General features: G+C 44.7%; 1 protein-coding gene across 1 annotated transcript in view; it reads right to left on the bottom strand.

The window, feature by feature from the left end:
• SYT6 (synaptotagmin 6) overlaps positions 1-23,861 on the bottom strand; it is an 843,909-nt gene that overhangs the window by 277,288 nt on the left and 542,760 nt on the right. The window contains exon 3 of the mRNA XM_069633389.1: positions 15,867-16,425. Within this exon, the coding sequence (XP_069489490.1) occupies positions 15,867-16,425 (559 nt within the window). The remainder of the gene's footprint in view (positions 1-15,866; positions 16,426-23,861) is intronic.

Consider the following 23,861-nt stretch of genomic DNA (forward strand, 5'->3'; position numbering starts at 1 on the left):
GAGAGGAGAAGGAACAACTAAATACAGAACAACCTGTAGAGGTGATTAGTTTGTACCCGATATTACATAAACCGGCCCCCGCAGCAGGATATAGTGATCCTACTTATGTGCCTCCCCCTACAACTACTACACCCCTAAGACCAACAGCCCCCCCACCATACGAAAGCACTAGAGAGCGTGCCCAGAGAAGCGCGCAAAGAGGGGACATAGAAAAGCTAACGAGCGATTTAGAATCAAGGCTCTCGATAGCAAAGGATGAACTCTCAAGAATAAAAGACATATGTGAGCGTACAGCAGGCACTCCCACTCGATCAGGACGTGTATCCAGAACATCAAGTGAAAGTAGAGAAATTGAGGAAGGATGGAAAAAGGGTGAAATATTGTTCAGAATAGAGGAAGAACCGACAAGAATAATACAGGTGGAAACACCAGAGGGGAGCATCGGTGATGTATCACGGCAGACAGGGATCAGAGAGGACCTGCTATGTGATGTCCGAGGCGAAGTAGATGAGAGTGATAGGTTGAGCATGGCAGTAGGAGGGGAAAGCGAGGAGCTGGACGGTGGATGCTCACTAGGAACAATAGATGACGAGTGGATGGGGCGACTAAGGAATAGAGTGGGGAGGATGGCGCCATTGGGGTCAGCAACGACCAAAGTGGGTGAGGGCGCCACGTTAAAAGGAAAATTACAACTTCCACTAATACACAGAGGGGGAGGAAGGCCAAACTATATACCCTGGGCCCAGATGGATAAAGCTAATTTGATGAAGTTATTGCCCCCGTTGTCCGGAGGGGCGAGCAAGTGGATATATGCATTCGAGAAACATACTGCCGGCATACCGCTGGCAGTAGGCGATGTGAAAAGCCTACTAGTATCAGCAGTAGGAGATCAAGCAGACAGAGTATGGGTTAAGGCTGGTTTCCCGGCCGTGACATTAGATTGTGACCGTCATGATGGAGCGTCTTTTAATACAGTGCGGGCACGGGTTTGGGATGCGCTGCGGGAGACGTTCCCAGATACTCCAGATTTACAATCAGTAATGCAGTGTACAATGAATGACGGGGAGGATGCTATGGATTACATTCTCCGGGTGCAGGAGATGTGGAGAGCGGAAACGGGCACACCCTGGCACCAATCCACATCTCTATTTTATTTTATCATTAAGAGGGGGCTCCCAAAAGAGGTGCAGAAGGCACTCGATAAGATAGCGGGCGTTGAGGCAAAGGGGTGGCCAGAGATCCAAAGTATAATAGTGCACCATTGTAAAAGGATAAAAGAGAGAGAGAGGGAAGTAGCACAGAAAAGGTTGGCAGACGAGGCAAAGTTGGTACAATCAAAACTGGTGAAGGTTGCAGCAGCGGTAGCAGGGCTCCCACTCATGAGGGAGGGAGAGGAAGGAGAGGAGGGGCAAATAGCAATACAAGGAAGAATAGCAGCAAATTGGGCAGGGCAAGGACAACGACAGTGGACTGAGCAGGAGCAGAACGGAGGTCCAATGTGGCAAGAGTGGGCCCCACGAGGGGGTAGAGGTGGGTACAGGGGCCGAAGAGGAGGACAAGGGTATGGAGGAATGGGAGGAAATGGGTGGCAGGGTCCTAGAGGTCCACAGGGGAGCTGCTGGAATTGTGGGAGATGGGGACATTACTCAAGGGAGTGCCGAAGCAGACAAAACAACAGGTTTCAGGAGACAGAGCAGTACGGTCACCCCCACCCAGGAAGCCCATACGGCCTCCCCATGGGACAATACCAGCAACCAGAAAATGCAGGACAAAGAAGTAACGCACAACTACACGGACATCAGTACAGAACACAAAACCACCCACAGAGTAATGACAATATACAATACACGCCAGGTAACACTTTCGCCACAGTAGCTAATGGAGCGCCTGCCCCCGCACCTTATAGCGGCGTGTCAGTAGTTTCGGGGAACATTTTTGATCAAGGGGGGGCAATGAGACACCCCGCATAGGACAGCCCACAGAGAGCACTTGCGTGTCCGGTACTATCTACGACCCACAATGCATCAGAGGAACCATTGATAGGAGCGCAGATAGGAGACAAGCAATTCATATTCATGGTGGATTCGGGAGCGGAAAAATCATGTATTAAAGAGGGCCGGTTCCCGTTATCTAATAAAACTTTAGAGACGCAGGGGTTCTCTGGGGCTGTAATTGAAGTTCCTTACACAGAGGCATTGGATGTGACAGTGGGGGGTAAAACAGTGAAAGCACCCTTACTGTATTATGAACGCTCGCCCATTAATTTGCTGGGGAGAGATCTCTTAAGCAAACTAAATATGACAATATCATTCACAGAAAGTGGTATCGTATGTTCAACACCTGGCATATGTCCCCTCCGCATAATGGCAGTAATACATGGCCACACAATCATGCATGAGATCAGAGGGTTACCAAGAAACGAGGAGATGTTTATTGAGGGCATGAGAACATTGGCTCTTATAGTACCAGAACTAAAAAGGATGGATTGGAGGATCCCAGCCGAATTCCTTTTCCGCCCCATAGTGAGCCCCAACACAGCTCCCGGGTCAGTGCTATCGTTGGATTTACACGCAGTACACGTGTCAGCAAACAGAATATGTGTGATTGGCATTGACATGGAAGGATGCGAGTGGCGGACAGTACTGTGTACAAATGCAAATATCCCACTGCGGGAGCTATCGGACGAGGAGCTATTTTCCGACACTGAGAGAGATGGCGAAATAGTGATGGAACTAGCAATGCCGTGCGACATTGTAGTTACAGCCAGAAAAACTCAAGTTGAATTAATGGCAGTAGTAGGAGCACCACATGCATTTTTTGATGACGACATGAGGTTAGTACCCACTAACATATGGACAAATGGCCCCCATGATGTGGGGTTATTACATGGGGTTCAGCCTGTGGTAATAAAACTGAAACAGGGAGCAATTCTACCCCGGGTAAAACAATATCCATTGTCACGCGAAGCAGAAGAAGGGATCAGAGAGACAATAGATGCACTGTTAGCGCAAGGAATAATAGTGCCCTCAAACTCTCCATGTAACACATGCATTTACCCGATTAAAAAGGCGAAGGGAGGTTCATGGAGGATGATACAAGATTTACGCCCACTCAATGATGTGATTCAGAAGGAGTTCCCTTTAGTCCCGAACCCGGCGACAATACTATGCAATATTCCAAAGACAGCGTCCCACTTCACGGTCATTGACTTGAAAAATGCATTTTTTTTCGATTCCCTTAGCAGAAGAGAGCAGGTACTTAACAGCGTTTACACTAGGGGGGAGGAGGTTCGAACATTGCAGATTACCACAAGGATATTGCGAGAGCCCAAGCATATTCAACAGGATACTACATGAAGATCTGGGGAACTTGTCTGTAGAAAGCACGGTGATTCAGTACGTTGATGATTTATTGGTTTGTGCACAAACTGAGGAAGAGTGTAGAAAGGATTCAATAACACTCCTGATATTATTGGCCAATAAAGGGTACAAAGTGGACAAGGGCAAGTTACAATACTGCCTGACAGAGGTCCTATATTTGGGACAGCTGATATCAAAGGATGGCAAGCGGATTATACCAGACAGAGCACAGGCGATTAGAGCAGTTGGGGAGCCCAAAACAGTAAAAGAGATGCAGAAATTTCTGGGTATGTGCAACTACTGCCGAGCATGGATATTGGATTATGCAGCATACACAAGGCCCTTATTACAGGCACTCAAAGAAGCCCAGCAGGAAAACAAACACATAGAATGGACAGAAGAAATGAACACATCATTTAACTCACTGAAAGAGCTGATATCAAGCGCTCCAGTACTGGCAAATCCAGATTATGGGCGCGAATTCTTCCTATTCTCGCACTGCAAAGGAACACTGATGACAGCAGTGCTGACACAAAAGACATCGTTAGGGCACAAGCCACTGGCTTACTATAGTGGCACCCTAGATGCAGTAATGCAAGGTCATTTCGCGTGCGAGCAATCACTAGCTGCAGCCGCGTTCGCCATTGAAAAAAGTGCCACGATAGTAATGGGCTGTCCTGTGACACTATTTGTGGAACACTCACTCTTTGCAATATTAGAGCGATCAAAGAGCACATTGACAACACAACGCGCCACAGCATATGAAATAATATTGTCCAGTGCAAACATACATATAGTAAGATGCAAAACAGTGAACCCAGCCACATTCATCACAGAGGCGTGCACCATAGAAGACATGCAGAACCACAACTGTGCAACATACACAGGTGACGAAGGTCAGGACCAGGTGATTTTTGAGAATGCCCTCAACGAAGGAGAGGTGTATTTCGTGGACGGGTCAGCCTCAATAGACATGGAGACAGGAGAGAAACATGTGGGTATGGCAGTGGTACGATTAGAGGAAGGTGAATACGAAACACTAGTGCAACACCGCCTCCCATCACACTATTCAGCCCAAGCAGCCGAACTAATAGCACTAATAGAAGCATTGCATGCAGCTAAGGGATGCGCAGTGACAATATATACAGACTCAGCATACATGACAACAACAGTACACGGAGGGCTGGCACGGTGGGGGCGGAGAGGGTTCCGACGAGCAGATGGAACACCGGTTCAGCATGCAGAATTATTGAAAGAACTGATTGAGGCCCTGCAAGAACCCACGGCAGTGGCCATCGTAAAATGCCAAGCCCACACTACAAATACAGATCTTATATCTTTGGGGAACGCGGCAGCAGACGCCGCCGCCAAAGAAGCTTCATATTTCCAGAAAGGTGAGGTAGGAGAGTACATGTTACACCACACAGCAAGCCAAGAGGTCCCCACAGGATACAACATGATGCCTACACAAGAAATAATAGAGCTGCAAGAGGGAGCAAGTGCAGAAGAGAAAGTGTTGTGGAATAAGAGGGGATGCAGCAAATCGCCGACGGATTTATTGTGGCGACAAGAAAGTTCAGGAAAAGCAGTGATGCCAGTCACATTGTTAGAAATAGCATTTCAACAACTACACTTCCCCGCACATAACGCAAAACAACACATAATGGCGGAGATACAAGAAGATTGGTTTGCACCTTGCCTCCAGGAACACATCACACGACTGGCATTGGAATGCACGACATGTCAAATTTATAACTCAGGTATGACATTGCGCACACTAAGGGGTACGATACCAAAACCAAATGGCCCATTCAGAGAGCTCCACATCGATTATGTAGACATGGGAGAAAGATGTAATGGGGCCCGCTACATGATTGTGGTTGTATGTCCATTTTCAAGGTGGGTGGAGGCAGGTCCTTGTGCGCGTCCTGATGCGAAGGGCGCCGCAAAGTTCCTAGTACGGGAAGTGTTCCCGCGCTGGGGAATTTGCGAAGTTATTCGCTCAGACAATGGCACACATTTTGTTAATGAACTGTTCAAAGAAGTGACTACGTTATTGGGAATAAAGCACAAATTATGCTCGATTTATCATCCTCAAAGTAATGGCGTAGTGGAAAAGATGAACGGCCTGCTAAAAAGCAGATTGTCAAAACTGTGTTTTTCCCTTAAAAAGACCTGGATGTACTGCCTACCCTTGGCCCTGTTCGAATTGCGCAATCAGCCAAGCAAAGACCACCATTTGTCCCCGCATGAGATCGTCACGGGAAGGAGAATGCACACAGCGCACTCGCCTCTCCGTGAACGTTCTGATGCACACAGAAGCGCAGCAATATTGGGAGAGGAGTTCACAGAGTACTTGAAAAAACTAACACGGGCAGCACGCATTATAGCGAAACAACTCGCCCCCCCCTCTACAAGAGAGGAGGGGAATACAACAGAACGGGTACCACTGCCTGACAAACAATTACAGCTAATGCCAGGTGACTTTATATATGTCAGAAGTTTTGTACGAAGGTGGAATGCGCCACGTTTCCATGGCCCTTATGAGGTAGTGTTTTGCACGCCCACAGCAGTAAAGGTAAAGGGCCTAAGATACTGGGTGCATTTGACAGACGTACGCAGAGCTTATAGCGCCGTGGAAGGTGAGGTGCAGGACGAGGCACAGGCAACAGCAGACAGTGGTGTTATGGAGAATGAGTAAGGGTGATTTTGTGTATGTGCAGAGATTGACAATGAATGCAAATGATCACATGGCATTCGTACGAAAAAAGAAAAACCTTGTTCTCTCATTTCTTGAAATTTTTCTTTCTTTTGAAGAAGATTTTATATATATTGTACAATGATCTAAACGTATTGATTGCAAATACCCTTGTCTGTGGAAACAAACCCTTCCCCTACCCACGCCCATGCTTTATGAAAAAAAAAAAAAAAAAAAAGTTAATAACGTCCGGGAAATGTTTACATGTCTGTACTTAATGCACTTTTGTATCTCAAACAGGAATTACCATGGCATCTAATGGGCAGCCTGCAACTAATAGATTTGTTAGGATTAGAGAAGTGTTGATAGATAGACTTACATATTCATACGAATGCGGATTGTCAATTTGTGTTATTATATTTTTCCTATCAATGTTTTGCCTGGTGACGTATTGGTTTATAGCGTTCATCTCTATCGAGTTGACCGAGGGGGGAGGGGGGAGTAACATCACCCGAGCTCTGGGGAGCAATACAACTACAAGTGTAAATATAAAAGAAGGTGATTTTTTACTATGGGATGGATCACACTTTGTATGGGGTTACTACACTGAACCACCAACTGTCGCCCTGTCAAACTCAAGAGGTATACAAACAGAGATGGAAAGCAACACAATGTCCACACCTGAAATGTATAGCAGCCCCACTACCCTCCCCACCCCATTAGAAGAAAGTGATTTGTTGTTTATTGAGGAAGATGGGAATGTTATAACTATGACAGAACCTAAGGAAACATATCAGAAGTTTGACAAGGGGGGTGGGGAGGAGGAAGGGGGGCCCATTTTTTCATTTACCAAAAGCAGACGTAGGAGAAGCAAGGATAGTAGGCGGAAAAGAGAGACAAGCAGGAGGGGGTATGATGAGTACTATGGGTTAGGTTTAGACAAAATGGAAGACCCCCGGCACCCCCACCAAGCAAATAAATGGTATGCTGATATGAGTGCCACAGCCAAACAAACGACAAATGAGAGCTGTTATGTCTGCTCGCTCATTCCCCATGCATCAGGCACACCTAAAGTGTTGCTGCCCAGAGAATTGCCCATTGTAGATGCCCAGTGTCTCCTTCATCTCACGCTATGCCGAATAAAAAACACCTTCCAGGCACACGACGTCACTTTCAAGATTATACAGACGGAAAAAACGTGCTATCCAAAAGCAGCTGGAGTGGTATGTCTCAAAGAACCATTTTTTGCGATACAAGGGACACTATTTTCTGAAAACAAATGGAAAGATGAAGAAGTACTGTGCAAAGCGGAAGCACTGAGAGGTGTCCAACCAGCCAGGATGCGATGGATAGAAGAAACATGCACACCAGTATGGAAGGAGCACATTTCCAAACTGACATGGGTAACAGCAATGGAGAAACCCTTCAAACTACAAAGTGAGATCAAGAACGAACTATGTTTTAAGGGAGAAGGAAAAGTGGCAATAGGGACGAATAAAAGCTGCAACAAGACTCTCACCATCCCAGACATGAGAAAAGGAACAGCCGCATTAATGGACACATACTGGGTATGTGGGAACCAGGCCTACTTGCACCTTCCCCAGGCATGGAGCGGCAGCTGCTCGATGGCCACACTGCACTCGGCCCTAATGGTGATTCCAGAAAGCCACGTTGATGAAAATAAAAGGACGCCAGAGAACATGCCCCAGGGTGTGGTTCCTCCTACTGCAAAATCACACCTCTATGTCCTGTCCTCCGGAGGGAAGGGAGAAGAGCTATCACGGAACAGACGGGCATCAAATTACATATCCCAAGCTTCATCCGATTTATTGGCACAGATCCCAGACAGGTACCGACTGTTCAGCTCTGTAGAAACATTCTTTGCCTCGCTGATCTCAAGTGTCCAAGCAAGGGCAAATGCAAAATGGCTCCAGATAACACGGTGGGAACTAATTCAGTTAGCCAATGACACTGAAGAAGGGTTCAACATAATAAAAGTAGAACTGCGAGCTCTACGTCTGATGACCATGCAGAACAGGTATGTTCTGGACCTGTTGACTGCGATGGACGGAGGTGTTTGCCGAAAAATAGGAAGTGCCTGCTGCACTTTCGTACCTTCTGAAGACGCGGAGAATGGTTCCTTATCCCACGTGATCGAAGCAGTACACAATCTGGGAGAGAAGATGAAGATGGAAGGTGGAGCAGAAGCCAGCACGTGGTTCGACAATATCTTCTCCTGGGTTCCCTCTTGGCTTGGAATGACAATTAAATTTCTGGTACCAGCTGTGGTGTTTCTCCTCGTGGCGTTCTGCCTGTGCCAGGTGGGCCTCCGATGTTGTGCAAGTGCGGTCCCTAACGGCGCAATGATGATGGTGACAATGGGCAACTCTGGTGGTACAATTAAGGCGACACAAGAAGTGCATGTACAGACAGGAACAGATAACACTCCCAGGTACCAGTTAGTGCCTATGTACCGTGATAAGTACATAGTAGACAAACTATGGCACACCACTATCAAAGAACCCCGAGATGTGGAACTGGAATGGTATGAGGAGGTCTGGGTAGACTTGGAAGGAAGTGGTGACTGTATATATTTAACATGTACACCAGACGAGTATGCTAGAAGAGGTGAGAGCTTGAGGGGAGTATGTAGGGCATGGATGCCTAGAAAAGGAACACCTGCATGGGATGACGCAGTGATAGAGGAACAAGAATGTAGAAGATTGGAAGAGCTAAAGAATTCGTTACTTTAGTAACGAAAGGGGGGAAATGTAGGGGAGGACTGGCCGCGAGGCCCTCCTCACCTACAGCCTTCTCCCCAGGTGAGGACCATGACTCGATGGGCGTCCCCTCATGCCACCCGGGCCCAGGTGGAGGAGGGTTCACCCGCCGACGACATTGCCCACACGTATCCGTTCCCTGCATATACAAAAATTCAGTTAGGCCTAGAAGCCATCTTGTCTAGCAAAGATGGCGTGAGTTTAGCACACTGTAGCGCGGCCCCCCACCTTTGGAGGGCTTTCCAAGCATCCCTGCCGCCGCAGCACTATGGTAGATCCGCTGCGAGCGCGTTCCCATGAGAAAGCCGGGTATGAGATAACCCGAGATGCTAACACTGTAACATTTCGTCGTTCACAATGTAATACTGCATCCCGTGCGACCTGGTCCGCGAGGCCAGGGCAACGCAGAAATGAATTCAAGTAGTGGTATTAGTGAACTACTTTTCTTAAACAGAATCTGCAAACCATGAATTAGCCATAAAAGTGAAATGTTTATATGACTTCACATTGTGATTGTACTAATGCTGCTAGATCACAGAGAAAGTGTCTTTAAGTCATATGTAGACACATGAACCCCTATATGTCTCCTTAAGTCACCCATAGTGGCAACCGTCAATCTCTGTGGTCCATAATATAGTTCTACCTCATGTACCGTCGAATGTATATAGATACTTAAACACTGCAGTACATATAATACCATGTAATGAAAAGGTACTCGAATCGACTGTATTAAAGAAATGTGTAACGAAGTCGAAATATAGATGTGTGTTTAAATAAGATCAAAATAAGGCAAAACATTATAAAAGTTCTGCATTCAAAAGTCAGCAACGCACGAGGAAAAAACCTTTGTGAATATATGCAAGGCCATTCTCCCTCCCACCCTACGAAGCCTGCCAGATAAAGAAGCTAAGGCATGTGCCGCGCTCCCTCACCTCCCCCAACCAAGCTGGAGCCGCTTCAGAGAGTCAGAGGCCCCGGTACCGCACCCAAGGCCACAGCCCGCCACCTGTGTTATTTACAGCACAGTAATAAACCCACGTTTGAATCCACAGATCTACCAGCACCCTCTCGTAAATCCCACAACCCCCCTAGACCACCCCAAGAATCATGACCCCGTGCAAAGCTGGGACAAGACACAGAGACCCATTTATATAATCAGCAGACAAACATGTATCATTCGGCCCAGGCCCCAGAGCCCAGCCCCTCGACCTAAAATACCGGTCAATAGGACACAGGTAAATCTCACCCCAACCGACAACTACCAGACCTCTCACGAGGTGCATTCCTCATGTGTTGCATTTATTTTATAAGATAAACTGCTGAGCGATTTATTGATGAACTTAAATGTCGTTTCTTGAATAACTGCAGTGTGCATGGCCTAGGGCAAACGAGTCAGGAAAGGTATTCATCTTTGTCACAGGCTGCCCCAGCATACCAACACCGCCCGGATGACCTCAAGCCGGCCTGCCAGGCCCAACCCTACCACGAGGCTGACCAGTGACGTCCTCCCACCCGGACCAACCAAGCTGCAGCAACACCTATAGTTAGTCGACGCCACCCAATCCCAATTAACTTGTGCCCCCTATAGTGTGTAGGTTTTGATGACGTTTTTTGTATTAGAAATACGCCTGTCTTTGCTATTGTCAGACAGAGCGCTCTCGGAGGTTGCAGAGTTCTTTGCATGCCCTATTCTTTGGATAAACTCCCACTTACGCTCACCAGCACTCTGTCTTGGCCTTATTCCCATTACGGGAGTGTCCATCATTGTCTCCTATTGCGGGGAGGATCGTGCTAACTTGGGGGCGCTTCCTTTCAAGATTCAGGTAGACATTTCTGTGGTTTACATTGTTTCTAATTTCAATATGTTCTTCAGCCCTCCTCTATTCATCTGAAGAAATTGCATGCGTGCCCCGATGTCTCAATAAGACATCTGACCAGAAAAACATTTCTTTCTTGACTCGATTTCCTTGAATTTTCTATTTTCATTCTTCTTTCGTTTCTTCAAACTCGAGTACACATCGTCAACCTTATCACATTTCTCCTGCTATTTTTAAACTTTACTCTTTGTTTGTACTTTTTCCACTAATTATATATTTTGGTTGCTTCCATTAGACTTCCATGCCGTATTTGTTAAAGTCTTCAAGATCACCCTCCCTATTGATACCTTCTTCCAGAACCTCTTGGTTGTCACACCATACTCCGGTTTCTTCTAATTCTTTGTAAGTTTCACTCAATGACACTAAATACTTAATAGGTTCCTCCTCGTATCCTCTGTTTTTCAGGACACACATCTGGCAAAATGTTCAAATGTCGTGGCTGTTTACCCATCCTGATGCTCATCACAGACACATGACATTGCAGCGTATTTTAAAACGGTCCTGCATTTTAGGACCAATCGCAAATTTTATTGCAAATTGTTTTGGCATAGGTTGAAACGATTTCTCGATTTTCCAACTGAAATCTAATTGATCTGATCAAAGTGTTCACAAGGGCTATACATTTTCTTAGAAAATCCACAGAACTCATGTGAAAACTTAATTTGTTTAAGAATACAGTAGACATTAATGCACAACCAGAAAGAAGTAAAGGAGTTCAGTTAAAACAACAAGAAAAACATTAAGCTCATTTTTCACAGAGGGAGTTCTTTGAGAAATTATGGGCGTTCTATTACAATTAAGGAAGAACACTTCTGTTTATGTACGACAAGTCTACCGCAAATTATTTTCCCAACATGTAATCAAGGTGGGGGAATGATACAGTGTTAAGGCTGAAGCAATAACGTCTATTGGTCAATGGAAGTTGGTGTACAACTCCGTCTTACTTCAAACATTCCAAAAACTGAATTAAGTTCTGGTCTGGTACATTTCAGGACATGCACTTAAACTCTATGGCACCCACTGTATCATCTTTGGAAACCCTATGGAAGATTCCCAAGACCATTGCAAAATCCATGACAAATACAATGTCCAAGTCTGCCCATTTTCAATTGCAGTTATTTTCTTGAAATTGGGAAGCATTTTCTCTGGTGATTACAGAATGATGGCTCAGTACCTACTGATGGAAGGCAACAGTGTTACTTAGCCAAGGGTAAAATAAAGACATGCATCAGGTCCTATTTGAGATACAAGCAACACATTCATTACATACATACTTCTAGTATCCTCAATGTATCCTCCATGGCCCAAGCTGCCCCTGATTGCAAGGGGCCAGTGGATAGGGGGCATAGCAAGACAGTGAAAGGAGGCATTTAACATCAAGGGGAATGCCCAAAGAGTCAGCAATTAAGATACTCACAGCATGAGGGATGATTTCCAACAGTGAGGATGTCAACACAATATCCATTTCCCCACCCAACAGGTCTAATATGGTTAACCCGTATTCTTAGTTAACCTCTGACCGAATAATGCTTTGTATACCTCCAGAACACATCAGAGCGGCTGCCTCTGGGGTCGCCATATCAGACTAAACACTTCCCTCAGCACAGCATGAACCCTACCGAACAGGTAGAACATTTACTGATGAAGGCACTCACTGGAAAAAAACGAAGAACCACCAAGTCTTTCCATACAGGACACCAAATGGACAACAGAACACAGCAATTGGTCAAGATGGGGGAAGAAAGATTCCAATATCAATTCCTTTCATGGCAAATACAGTCGGCTTTGAACCAACCTCAGCAACCTCATTTCAAAACCAAGGACTTGCACCTGACCAGATTAGGCTTGCATTAGCTTTTTGGACACATACATTTAACCCCCACCTATCCCCCCTTCCACCTCCACCCATCCCTTGAACATTTGGTGCAAGTTTAGAGAGAAGCAGGATAGCGCCTGCCAAGACGCATGGCATCTCCCGCAACGCCATTGCAATAGGTCTCTGCATTGCGGGAGATCACTAGGATTGACCGCAGACCTGCCCGGTCTTCCCCCATGCAGAGAGAAAGATCCACTATTGCCAGGGAGATATTTTCAAGTATTCCGTACCAACCCCCCTTAAACGCACACGCTAAACATTGTCCTAGATATGGTGATGCGATTGTGTGGAGGTTTATAAGCAGGTGGTGGTCTTCAGGAGAGAGAGGGGCATCCTGTGTCCCTCTAAGGGGCCCCGCCCTCCTAGGGACGCCAGGCTGAGACGGACAATCTGTTTTCCCATGGACATTCACAGCGGTAGTTCTGGGTGGTAGTTGTGCACCAAGGACCCCATTGGGTGGTAGCAACGTGTAGCAGATGCTACCTCCAAACGTTCTTCTGCTAGCCCTGGTCAAAGGAAGACATTGCAAGTGGAAATTAAAAGATTTGCCTCCCCTGGAGACATACTTTTCAATGTAACAGAACATATACATTGCATGGAGGGCCAAATGCTAGAATATGCTGCAGTGTCATTCCCAAGAAAACACCGCCAACATCTTCATTATGGGGCAAACTCTAGGATGGTGAATTTTAGCCGGGGCATATTTTTAGTGGCAATCTTTACTTCATAGATTAATGGAATGCAATATTACAATTAAAGGAGTTTCTTACTCGTGGACAGAGGTTGGGTGAATTCTTTCAACATTATTTTCAAACTAATCGCCTTTTCTCCCGGACGGCAGCATACAATGGCCGGAAGGACGGGCAACCGGGTGACAACAGGCATTGGACAACTTGAGCGCTCTGGCTTTTTTCCCCCCCCATCAAACGTTGATTGTGTAAGTCTGGATCTTCCAGAAAAGATCAAATATTTAATAACAATTCGTAATAGACTACATTTCACACAGTGCTTGAGCAAACAGGTCATCTTCCCGCAAGAGTTTAGGGAGTTAAGTGCTGACCTCAGGTGTGTGCAGACTGCAGTCCTACGAGGAACCTCGGCCATCCATCATTCTGAGGCCAGTCCATTGGAAACCAGCGACACCTATTACAGTGCTTAGAAGCGTTAGTCGTGCCTTATGCAGCGTAATATCAAAAGTTGCAATAGATTTGGTAATAACAGACGGCCTTCGACATAGGTTCGCTTTATGGCAACATAAATGACCAAGGAACTCAAGATGCATAACCCCACACCGAGGTACAGCTTCTTAAGAGAAGAGGGGCTTGAGGTGGGAGAGGCTGTACCTTGCACTCAATGGCTATATAAACCGTATATGAGGCTATAACTGGCAAAACCGGCAATACCCATCTGTAAGAGCTTCTTCTGGCACATGGAGGCACTGCCCCTCCATTGCACTGGTTCTGCTTGGTATATTATCACCGCGCTTGTGCCATGTCTAGCCAGTACCATAGCGGATATATGGTTGGCAACCAAAATAACTTTTAGTCTATTTTAGAAACTATTTTATTTTAATTACTTATGCTTATTGTAGATTTGCCTTATATCAGTGATGCCATTTCCTGTAATTGAGGTTCAATGTTAGCTTATGTCTTAGGATGTGATGTCATTTCCGATACCAGTGAGATTTTGGGTCAAAGATGTCCCTGCTGTGTAGCATTGGTGAAAGGTTTATAACAGCGGTAATTGATGTCATTTGCCATAATTGTTTATTGCATTTTAAAGCCGACGCGCATCTCACCTGTGACGTTTCTACGTGATTGAAGGAATATACATAGAAAAAGGGGTTATAATAAAAAGGCATGAAAATACAAAACGAGACAAATGAGAAAAACTATGAGGCATTCAACTTCAACTGGTTCAGTAATGAGAGTCCAGAGAGAGCGAGACAGAAAATGCAGCCAATCAGCAATGCCTCAGGATTTAGGACAGACAAGAGTGTCGGCAGCAATGGTGGCACACCCCAGCTTTATCAAAATCGGATGCCCTCCGCCCCCAGCAAGAGCCACGCTGTAGGAGAAATGCCTGGCCTGAAGAAGGGGGAGGGAAGGGGCTATATGGAATACTTTGGCAAGTTATTCAGTGACCTCCGGAAAAAGAATGGTCCCATGCCATGTGATGTCACTTCCTGTGATGTCATTGTGTAAATTGTCTTGTTTTGGCGGCCCATTGGGGTTACAGCGCAGGAGTGGTAGAAAGGGGCATTGCTAGCCCGCCCTGACCCCAACAAATAGACACCGTTCAAAAGGCTCAGTTGGATCATTGAAGACATTTAATACAAGTCCTTCGAATAATACAAACATTTCCCAGGACAAGAGGTGCCACTATTGAGTCAAGGGGGAGCAGGGACAGACCCACCAAAGCCGAGGAGACTAGAGCTCAGATTGCCATGGTGTAGATTTCTACCCCCTCAGTAGATCCTACTCAGATTGTATCCCACCGCATTGCATCAGCAGATGTCCCCTAAAGCGGCACGCGGTCACACCTACTCTTGAATGCGCAACAGCAGGTGTCCTTTCAAATTTGGAAGTTGTGCATCCATTTTGACAAAGAACTTTCTGATACAGACCAACCATACCTGTAGTAACCCCTTTTTTTGCATCCTGAAATGTCATCCCCAAAAAAGTAAAAATATTTGAACATGACCCAACAATTTTTCAGTGATTTTTATCATCATTATTGACTCATATCTGAGCAGTTTTTATAATTAACTCAGAATCAATTATGTATCACAAGGCATTTGCTAACTAGCAGTGTACTGCCGTTTTCTGATAAAAACGAACCCCTCCAAAAAAAGTGTTTAGAGTTTTGCAGTACTGTTATGTCAAACGCATTTTAAGTATTACTTTCAGACTATCACAAGTAACAAAAGGTTTTCTGTTCAACAATTGCAAAGCCAGGCGAAAGTCAAGCATCTTTTGAAAAAGATGCTGCGACACAACACATCCAAACATCCAAATGTACTAAGCTGTGAGCCCATTTTCAAATATTGATCTGGGGCAATTGCTTTTTCTAAAATGATGCTTCTGTATCAAACATCTTCTGGATAGAAGCCTTCACCAACCCCCAAGAAAATTTGAAACACTGCTGTGTCCACCAAATACGAACATTCGGGAAAGAGATTTTATATAAATTAAAATTAGAGTAACATATAATCCCCAAAAAACATTGACTGTATACAGTAGTCAAAATATTGATTTCAATAAGAAATTTACTTACGGTTGTTGCATACTGGATATCTCTCCAGATGGAGGACTCCCGCGAAAGATCCGATGCCTCGAAAAGATTTTCTAAAATAACTTCCCCAATCATATCATGTCTGGAAAACCTGTCAAAATCAAAGACGCTGAGATGGAGCTTCCGAAGGGTCAGCTCGTCATAAGGTACGGGAAATTGAAACGATTCATCAAAGGTGGGGTTAAGGGTCTTTCGATGCACCCGTGTCTGAAACTTCCTTTTCCTGTCGGGCAAGAGGTATATCTTCACGTAAGGGTCGGAGCTGCCACAGAAGTCCTTTGCCGGGAGGTCAAAGGCTTTGAGAATTCGGACAATAAGCATTTCATTCTCGTAGTCATATTTAAGGGTGAAGTTAATTTTCCCACAGGTTTTTTCATCTCCTTTCTTGGTGTCCTCAGAGTCTACTGACTTTTGCTTGTATAGTTCTGGCTTAATCCTCCCAATGCTGGTCGGCTGTTCGGCCTCACTCGGCAATTCATTTCCGTAATCGACACTGGAGACTTGCATCTGCCGAGGCAGATGCCTCTTGAAGGAAATGTGTCTAGGGGAATTAAAGGCAGAAAACAAAGAAATAAGGTTGCTTGAAGCGATAAAACAATAAAGGCACCAGTCTCTAGCTTAACAGCTGTATATAATGAATATCAAATAAAAGCAAAGTCTATTTCAAATGAAGTAGGACTATTTAATCAAATATTGAATGTCTTATCATTAAGAGATTGCAGTTTAGTTTATGGGAAAATAAAATAAATGTCTATCGTAACATGTGAAGTCTTTTGCATTTGGGCATGCCACTATTGGCGAAGGTCTATGAAGCAGAATGGTATGATTAAGTTATTCAGTCTTGAAGTTGTGTTGAATACTCGTGCTTGAAAAAACAAGCAGAGACTGGAATGTTGGTCCGATGCTTCTTTCCAAAGAGCAAAGTCAGTTTAGTATTATAAGGACCGGTCAGGATATTTAGCTTGGAGCCATTTCATAAAAGGGCTGACTGCATGCAAATCAGCCTTAGCACTGCCCATAAAGGTAGCCGCCTAACCCACAAAACTAGATTGCAAGCAATCATAAACATGTTTCAGCCTTGTTAGGCTTCATCAGGAAACACTTGCTAATGTACCTGGGAACATCTAGCTCAAGGTCTCTCTATATGTGCATACCCACACTACTTGGGGAGAGTTACTCAGATAATTAAAATAATGTTTTTTTTAAAACCACTGGGCATTTTTGAATCATACGGAATTGCTTTCAGTGGTTATCACTTGGTTTTAATTCATCTGTGCCATTGCAGGGAGGAACCAACCATATGCAAATCAGCTTCAATTCTATTCCCTCTTAAGAGGGGCGAAGCCTAGCCCTCGAGGAAGGGCTGCTTACTTCGGGGAAACATTGAGAACGATGCGCATTTGGTTACACCCTTCTGCAACAGCTCAATCTAAAAAAAGCAATGGAATGGAATGCATGCTAAAGAATTGTCAGTTGGGACCAGAAACACATTTCCTGCCACTCGAAGTAAAAGAGGACACACAAATAAGGTGTTGGCAAAAGTAAAAATCAGATAACGGCAGAAATGTAGTCCACTACGACCAGAATTTTTTTTTAACAAATGGTCAAGCCTCCAAAGAATACCTCCAAGTGGACTCCACCACATGCAGCTCTATGGTCTGAAAAGACAGATTTCTCATGTCATGACAAGGGATCTTAGAACAGCCCACAGAGATGTCTCTCCTGAGATCACCACGGTGCACGGAAAGAAAATGATATAGAAGACTCAATTGACCCAAACGCATATGTTGATTGAAACCATTTGTTGGGGAACTCCTCTGACCACCACCAACCAGCTACACTGAGAATGTGACCCCAAACTGACCCTTTTACATTTAGAGAACTTTGTAAACTAATCTCTCAACACATAGATTTTAGAGTTGTCTGCATGTTTTTAATTATTTGGTTGAAAATCCTTGTTCTAGAAAATGGGCCCCAAGTGTATGGATTGTATGGATGGACTACCAGGCTGTAAAATGTCCTACATAGTAACATCTTGGGCAAAAGTGATTTCCAGTTCCCTTTCACACGCAGAATCAACGGTCGGGTTAATGCAGCATCCATTCTTAGGCACATTCTTTTACTCCCTACAACCACTGCTCTGGAGGAACACACATGCTCGCATGGATTGCGCTCCGCTTTAATGGTCTTTTGAGCCTATTCCATGAAGTCCGACCACTGGCGCTCCCATTCATTGACTTATCAGAATTCTTGGTGTAAAAGCTCTAAAGAACCCTATTGTTCCCAATTCGAATTCCCGCGGTGCAATAATGTCACCCATCCGCCAGTTAATAACTTTGGCGATCTTCGGTCAAATGTCCTTTTTTTCCTGACCGGAAAAATAATCAATTTCGAAAGACCGCTCCGTGGCCGCACGGAGTGGTCTTTGTAAATCAAACTGTCATGCCCCTGCCGCACGCGGGTCTGACAGGCGGGGCGAGATAGGGAGGAGGGGTCACAGGAGTGCCAGGTAAGTGTCTGACTGTTTGCATGTATGTTCATGCACGTGCATGCATGTGTGTGTGTATGCAGGAGCAAAGGGGGGCCTTTTACCGCATTCTGAGGAGTCCACAAAATCGACAGAAAAAAAATCCATCTTTTTTATGTGCGACGTTCAGAAAGCGGGAAAATGACATAGAAACGCTTTGGCAGCTGCTGGTGAGTTCACTTCCTGTCACTCATTATGTGACTGTACTACCTCTAAATAAACATGACCTCCAATATTGTAAGATTGGAAAGACCAACCAATTAATTTGAGCTGATTTTATCCTGAACTACAGGGCCTCCTCATGAGATAATGGACCTTCACTATTCTTCAAGACACGTCTACATTGATGAAATGCTTGCCTCTTCAGGCATGCAGGCTTCTTTTTTCACCTGACCGTTCCTGCCTTTCAACTTGGGAGCTGGATCCATGGAAACCGCTTCAATTTCCTCTTTGTAAAGCTTAGTGTGGATCTCAAACACGGTAATCAAGCTCACAGGTACCACACAAGACCAAGCCAGCATCCTGTACCAGAGGCTGAGTTCTGTACTTCTGAACCCTTTGAATTCAATCTATCCCAATGCCAGGCACACCTCACTGATGGAATTCAATATTATGGCCAGATCAGAAACAGAAGACTCACCATCATAGGTTCAGCACTGCATAGACTCATCTACATATCAGTGATCTCAAGCTGTAGACGTATCGAAGCAATCGACCATTGGTGTATCCTATCGACTCGGCTGAAAATGCCAAGAAGCATTCAAGAGTGTGTTGCGCAATATATGACGTGGAGGTGTGTAGTACTCTAGCAATGGGGTCATGATACAAGACCAGCGGGCTCTTGGGAACCGTAGGCTCTCCCTAAGGCTTAAGTTGGGGTGGACAAATACAACAGCAAATTAAGGTAAGCAGTGATGTTATCGAACAGATACCAAAGAAAGCAAATTTTGATGAACCAAAAACAACGGAAAAACAGGGTGATCAAATGTGGTTGGGAACGGGAAAAGGGGTTTAAGGGGTGAGGGAAAAGTATTTCATTTAAAAAAGGGGTTTGGGGAGGGGTGTGGGCAGGGACTCCCTCCCCAAAAACAATGAAAAACAATATTTGTTATTTCTTTTCCTCAATGTTTTGGGTTCTTTAAAAATGCATTCTTTGTTTTTGTATTCGATAAAATCACATGTAACCCAACTTAATTACGACTACCTGGTGACAGCGGGGAGAACCAGCAATAATGATGCAAATTCAAAGGTAAAATCTAGGGATTGGGATTGGCTGGTTTGTCAGCTCTGATAGGCCATGAAAGTATAGGATTCCACATTAAACTTTCTAGAGAGACACTGTGTTTAATATTGGAAACACAACACACATGTTGCGAGGAGGTTTATGTCGAGTTGCACTGAGCTAGTGGAACCAAGGCTTTCCACCAAATCCATCACTGCGCAGGGAGCAGATTTACTGAATAATTCACGCATGAGACCGTGGACAGGCAAACACTGAAGGTTTTGGTTTGGGGTGGGGGGGGAAGATCCAGTGCAAAACAGGGCGACATTTGGAAGTATGCGGAACAGGAAGTAACTGATCTAGGAGCAAGGACTAGAAGAAGGGCGGGTTTCTTGATAGAGGGCCTATCAGATTTGTGCAATTTAACATAAAGCCCGACTACGGTATTGGTGCAGAACAGACATGAAAAGTTCTAGTGAAACATATGCAAGTGTGCGGCATTCAAAAGCCACTAATGGGCACACACATCCGGAAGGATTAAGACAAAGAAACTGATGAGTAGACCCAAAGGAATGAACACAGGCAACAGGGACAGAGAAATGCAAGTGATACCACAAACCGGGAAATGTGACGATTGGAAGAAAAGAAGCAGAAGCAAAAATATTGGTAACAAGGGAGTGACAGAGATGCAATAAAATTGAGTAGAGAAAAGACAGCATAACTTAACCCTGAAATACGAGACAAGAGAACAAGCAAATCCGACAAGTAGGACATCAACCACCGAAACTTTATTTAGCGATCATGCTGGTAAAAGCCTTGGTAGGGCATATCAGTATTAAAAAAAAAAAAAAAATTTGCAGAAACCTCCTCACCGATCAGAAAACATGACTTTGTCCCTAGAAGGAGCAGCAGGGTTACCCATCGACAGGTTCCCAGACAATGCGACCCAATAGCCAAAGGTGGCTTGCAAGGTGAACTCCAGTGCCTCGCACATGCCCAGGGCCCGGGGTCCAGATGCTTCATTGTAGACACATCCAGGTTATCTAGCAAAGGGTCAGATCTTTTGTGGTGCTCCCTATAGAAGTTCTGTGTTTCATGAATAGCCAATCGGACTGAAAAATCCAAATATGAACACTATTTTTCCATCAAGTAAGTTGTGTCGATTAAAATTTGCAAACAGGGTATTTTTTTTGCTTAAACACAATGTGCTGATGTAAAAAAGATTTTTTTTTTAAATCTCTGTGTATATTGTTTGGGAAATGAGAGGAATTCTCAATTTACCAATGAGGCAGAATTTGTCCCAAAAATCAATTCCTTTTGGTTAAATTAAATTCTCTCTGCGATTAATACAATGGTATGTTATATCTTGTCTTAAACACGTAATGCCGAAACATAAAAAATACTGCAAGGGAACTCTGGGTACAAAAGGGTAATGGCTTAATACTCTTGGTATGTGTTTTCATCCCATTCCACAACTACCAAACATGGTATCATACTTTGTATTTGTGTCATGGTTTCATGCATTCTTGCCATTCTTGAAAAGCCTTCTTTGACCTTCAATTTCCTGCATATATTTGCGCCATATTCCTCTCGCTTTTCTGCCCTACAAGTCAACACTATACAAATCTCCACTTTAATGCCCTTAATCCTTCTTAGCCGATCTCCTCATTCTACTGAAAAACACAAACTTCCTGACTTCTGCATCATGCAATACACTGGCAAAATATTGTCCATCTAATTCTTGCTACGAATAAACCCCTATAAATGTCACTAAGGGTATCCCATGGTTTTTCTGAAAGTAATTTTTTCGAAAACAGTTTGAATGATATTGGGGGTTGTGGGTTAAGGGGTTGAAAGGGGTGGGGAGCGACCTGGGGTAGAGGTACTAGTGTAGGGGAAGCAGGGGGGTTTGGAAGGACCCTCCCAAATTATAAAAAGAAGAAAAAAACCTAAGTGAATGTTCAAAGTAATGATTTCGAAGTAAATACTTTGAAGTAATTACTGTTGACAAAATGACACAGAACCATCACAAAGAGGAAATGGCATCTACTTTGGGTCTCAAATTATTAGAGCTTCGTTCTGAACACAACTCAGTAGATCTGACCCAACAGACGCATGCATGGGGCTACTGAGGGTACACACCCGGAGATACCCCACTATGTTATGGCGTTTCCTTTTCCTTATGTGAGACGCGATTGTCTTAGAGGTGCTGCGGGACCGGACTCACATTTCTAAAAGTGAACGGCCATGTGGAATTTGTAAGATCAAGGGTGCTCTGGAAACAACGAAGCACTTACTATTAAAATGTGCAGGATATGACTATCTTAGAAATTAAATGTGACGGGGAACATAGTGGTTTTATTGTCCGCATATGGTCAGACACCATGAAAGGAAATGACATATCACTCATTAGGGCTTCAGTAAAAATGTGGCATGAAATTCAGAAGTTACTGGCATGTTAAAACAGAAGTGCTGAAGGTATGTATTCATAGGTAATTCTTTGTTGTTTAGTATTTATGGAATTATTTCATTTTGCACGTTGCACTTTGTAATGTATAAAGATCATGATGATTGTGCATAGAAGTGAAAAAGTGATCATTCATACCCTGCACCCCTCTGTGCCGCCCCCTCCACCCCACGAAAGGTCTCTTCATGAGGGTGCAGAATCCTACTATGTGCAGTTGAAAGTGGGACCGGAGGAGAGAGTGGGTGAGAGTATATAATATGAAGTAACCAATCAGAAAATCACCTGGCCAGGCCAAAAAAAAGTGATCTTGGGACTGCACTGTTGGGGGGAGGAGGTGGGGTCGAAGGGCACTTTAGCATGTTTGTCAGATCAGGGTAAAGAGAGGGACCGTGGAAGAAGGGAGGCGAATTGAAGAGGAGCACGAGCGAGTAAGAGGAGTGCATTTGCGATTGGGAGAGCTAGTGAGGGGTAAATGCAGAGAGAACAGGAGCTGGAATGAGGCCGAGAAAGAGAGAGCGAGCACGAAAACATCAGGCCAGTTTCTCGATGGCTGAATAATGCATTTGGAGAATAAGAACAACCCTCAATCAATTTCATGGTCGACAGGTTCACCCACAAGTGGAGGGAGCAAGGGAAAGCAAAGAGTTTGCTATCTGGTGAAGTTTAACAAAGGCATAGGCGACCAGCCTCCATATCCACTGGGTCAAGCCTGGGGCCATCTCCATCATCATGTCATCACCGAGGCTTAGTGGACAAGTCGTGTCCTATGCTCCCTTCGCTTGCCAACATTAGGGGTTCTACATGGGAATTATTCCGATATGTCCACAACCTGCAATTTAGTAATACCTTAGATCAACTGTTGTGGGTTAGGGGGGGGTTGGCGGGGAATTTGCAAGGTAAACTGGATATTCAATTCAAAATCTATTCGCTAATAAAAAAAATGCTGGGAGTGTAGTTAACCGGTCACTCCGACTGCCGCTGGGTGACCCTGCGTGCTGGGATGAAAAGATTATGTGAATTGTATAGACTACGACATGCATGATTCAGCTCCGGCAAACGGTGTCAAACTCACCAAACACATCAAACAAAAGCCAACGGGAAAGTCGTCTCAAGCGGCCTATCCTCAAACGTCCCTGCAAGCATGAACCCATTGGAAGGAGAGGTCACAAGCCGAAAGTAAATCTTCCCCACAACTTCATAGGAGGTTTGGTGGCAGTGGCGAGGGAGAAGTCACCAGGCCTATCATGCTTAATTTCACTTGAAATCACATAATTAACCAAAGGAGATCCATAAGAAAGTCAAAAAGAGGAAGCATATTGAAGAATTTGTTGATCTAACTCCAACAAACAGAAAATATAAATCTTAAGTGCAAATAATACCTTTGGAGCAATCCGTCAATATCCCTTCCCAGAAAAGAACATGGTTACCATCGCTACAACTAGACCTGCAAATGGTCGACGAGCTCTATCAAAACCTAACAAATGTAAAAATATCTTAATCGTGCTAGTTTCACGCACACCATCCTATAACCCAGAAACCGAGCGGCCATTGACTTTGCAGCGTTCTCTATGGAGGTTGTCTCCCTGGATTCAACGCAAGTCCTAAAAACATGCAACATTTTCCGGTTGGGATGGGCTTGGGCGGGAATGCGAGGTCACTCGCCTCATGTCAAAACCTTTTCAAAGTTGTACTTTAGCCTCCTTACCCGGCGCCCCACCACAGCTCCCCATTAACCCGGAGACAGGCTCAACCACAATGCAC

Source organism: Ambystoma mexicanum, chromosome 13 (assembly GCF_040938575.1).
Source record: "Ambystoma mexicanum isolate Mex_15411 chromosome 13, UKY_AmexF1_1, whole genome shotgun sequence".
Classification (NCBI taxonomy): Eukaryota; Metazoa; Chordata; class Amphibia; order Caudata; family Ambystomatidae; genus Ambystoma; species Ambystoma mexicanum.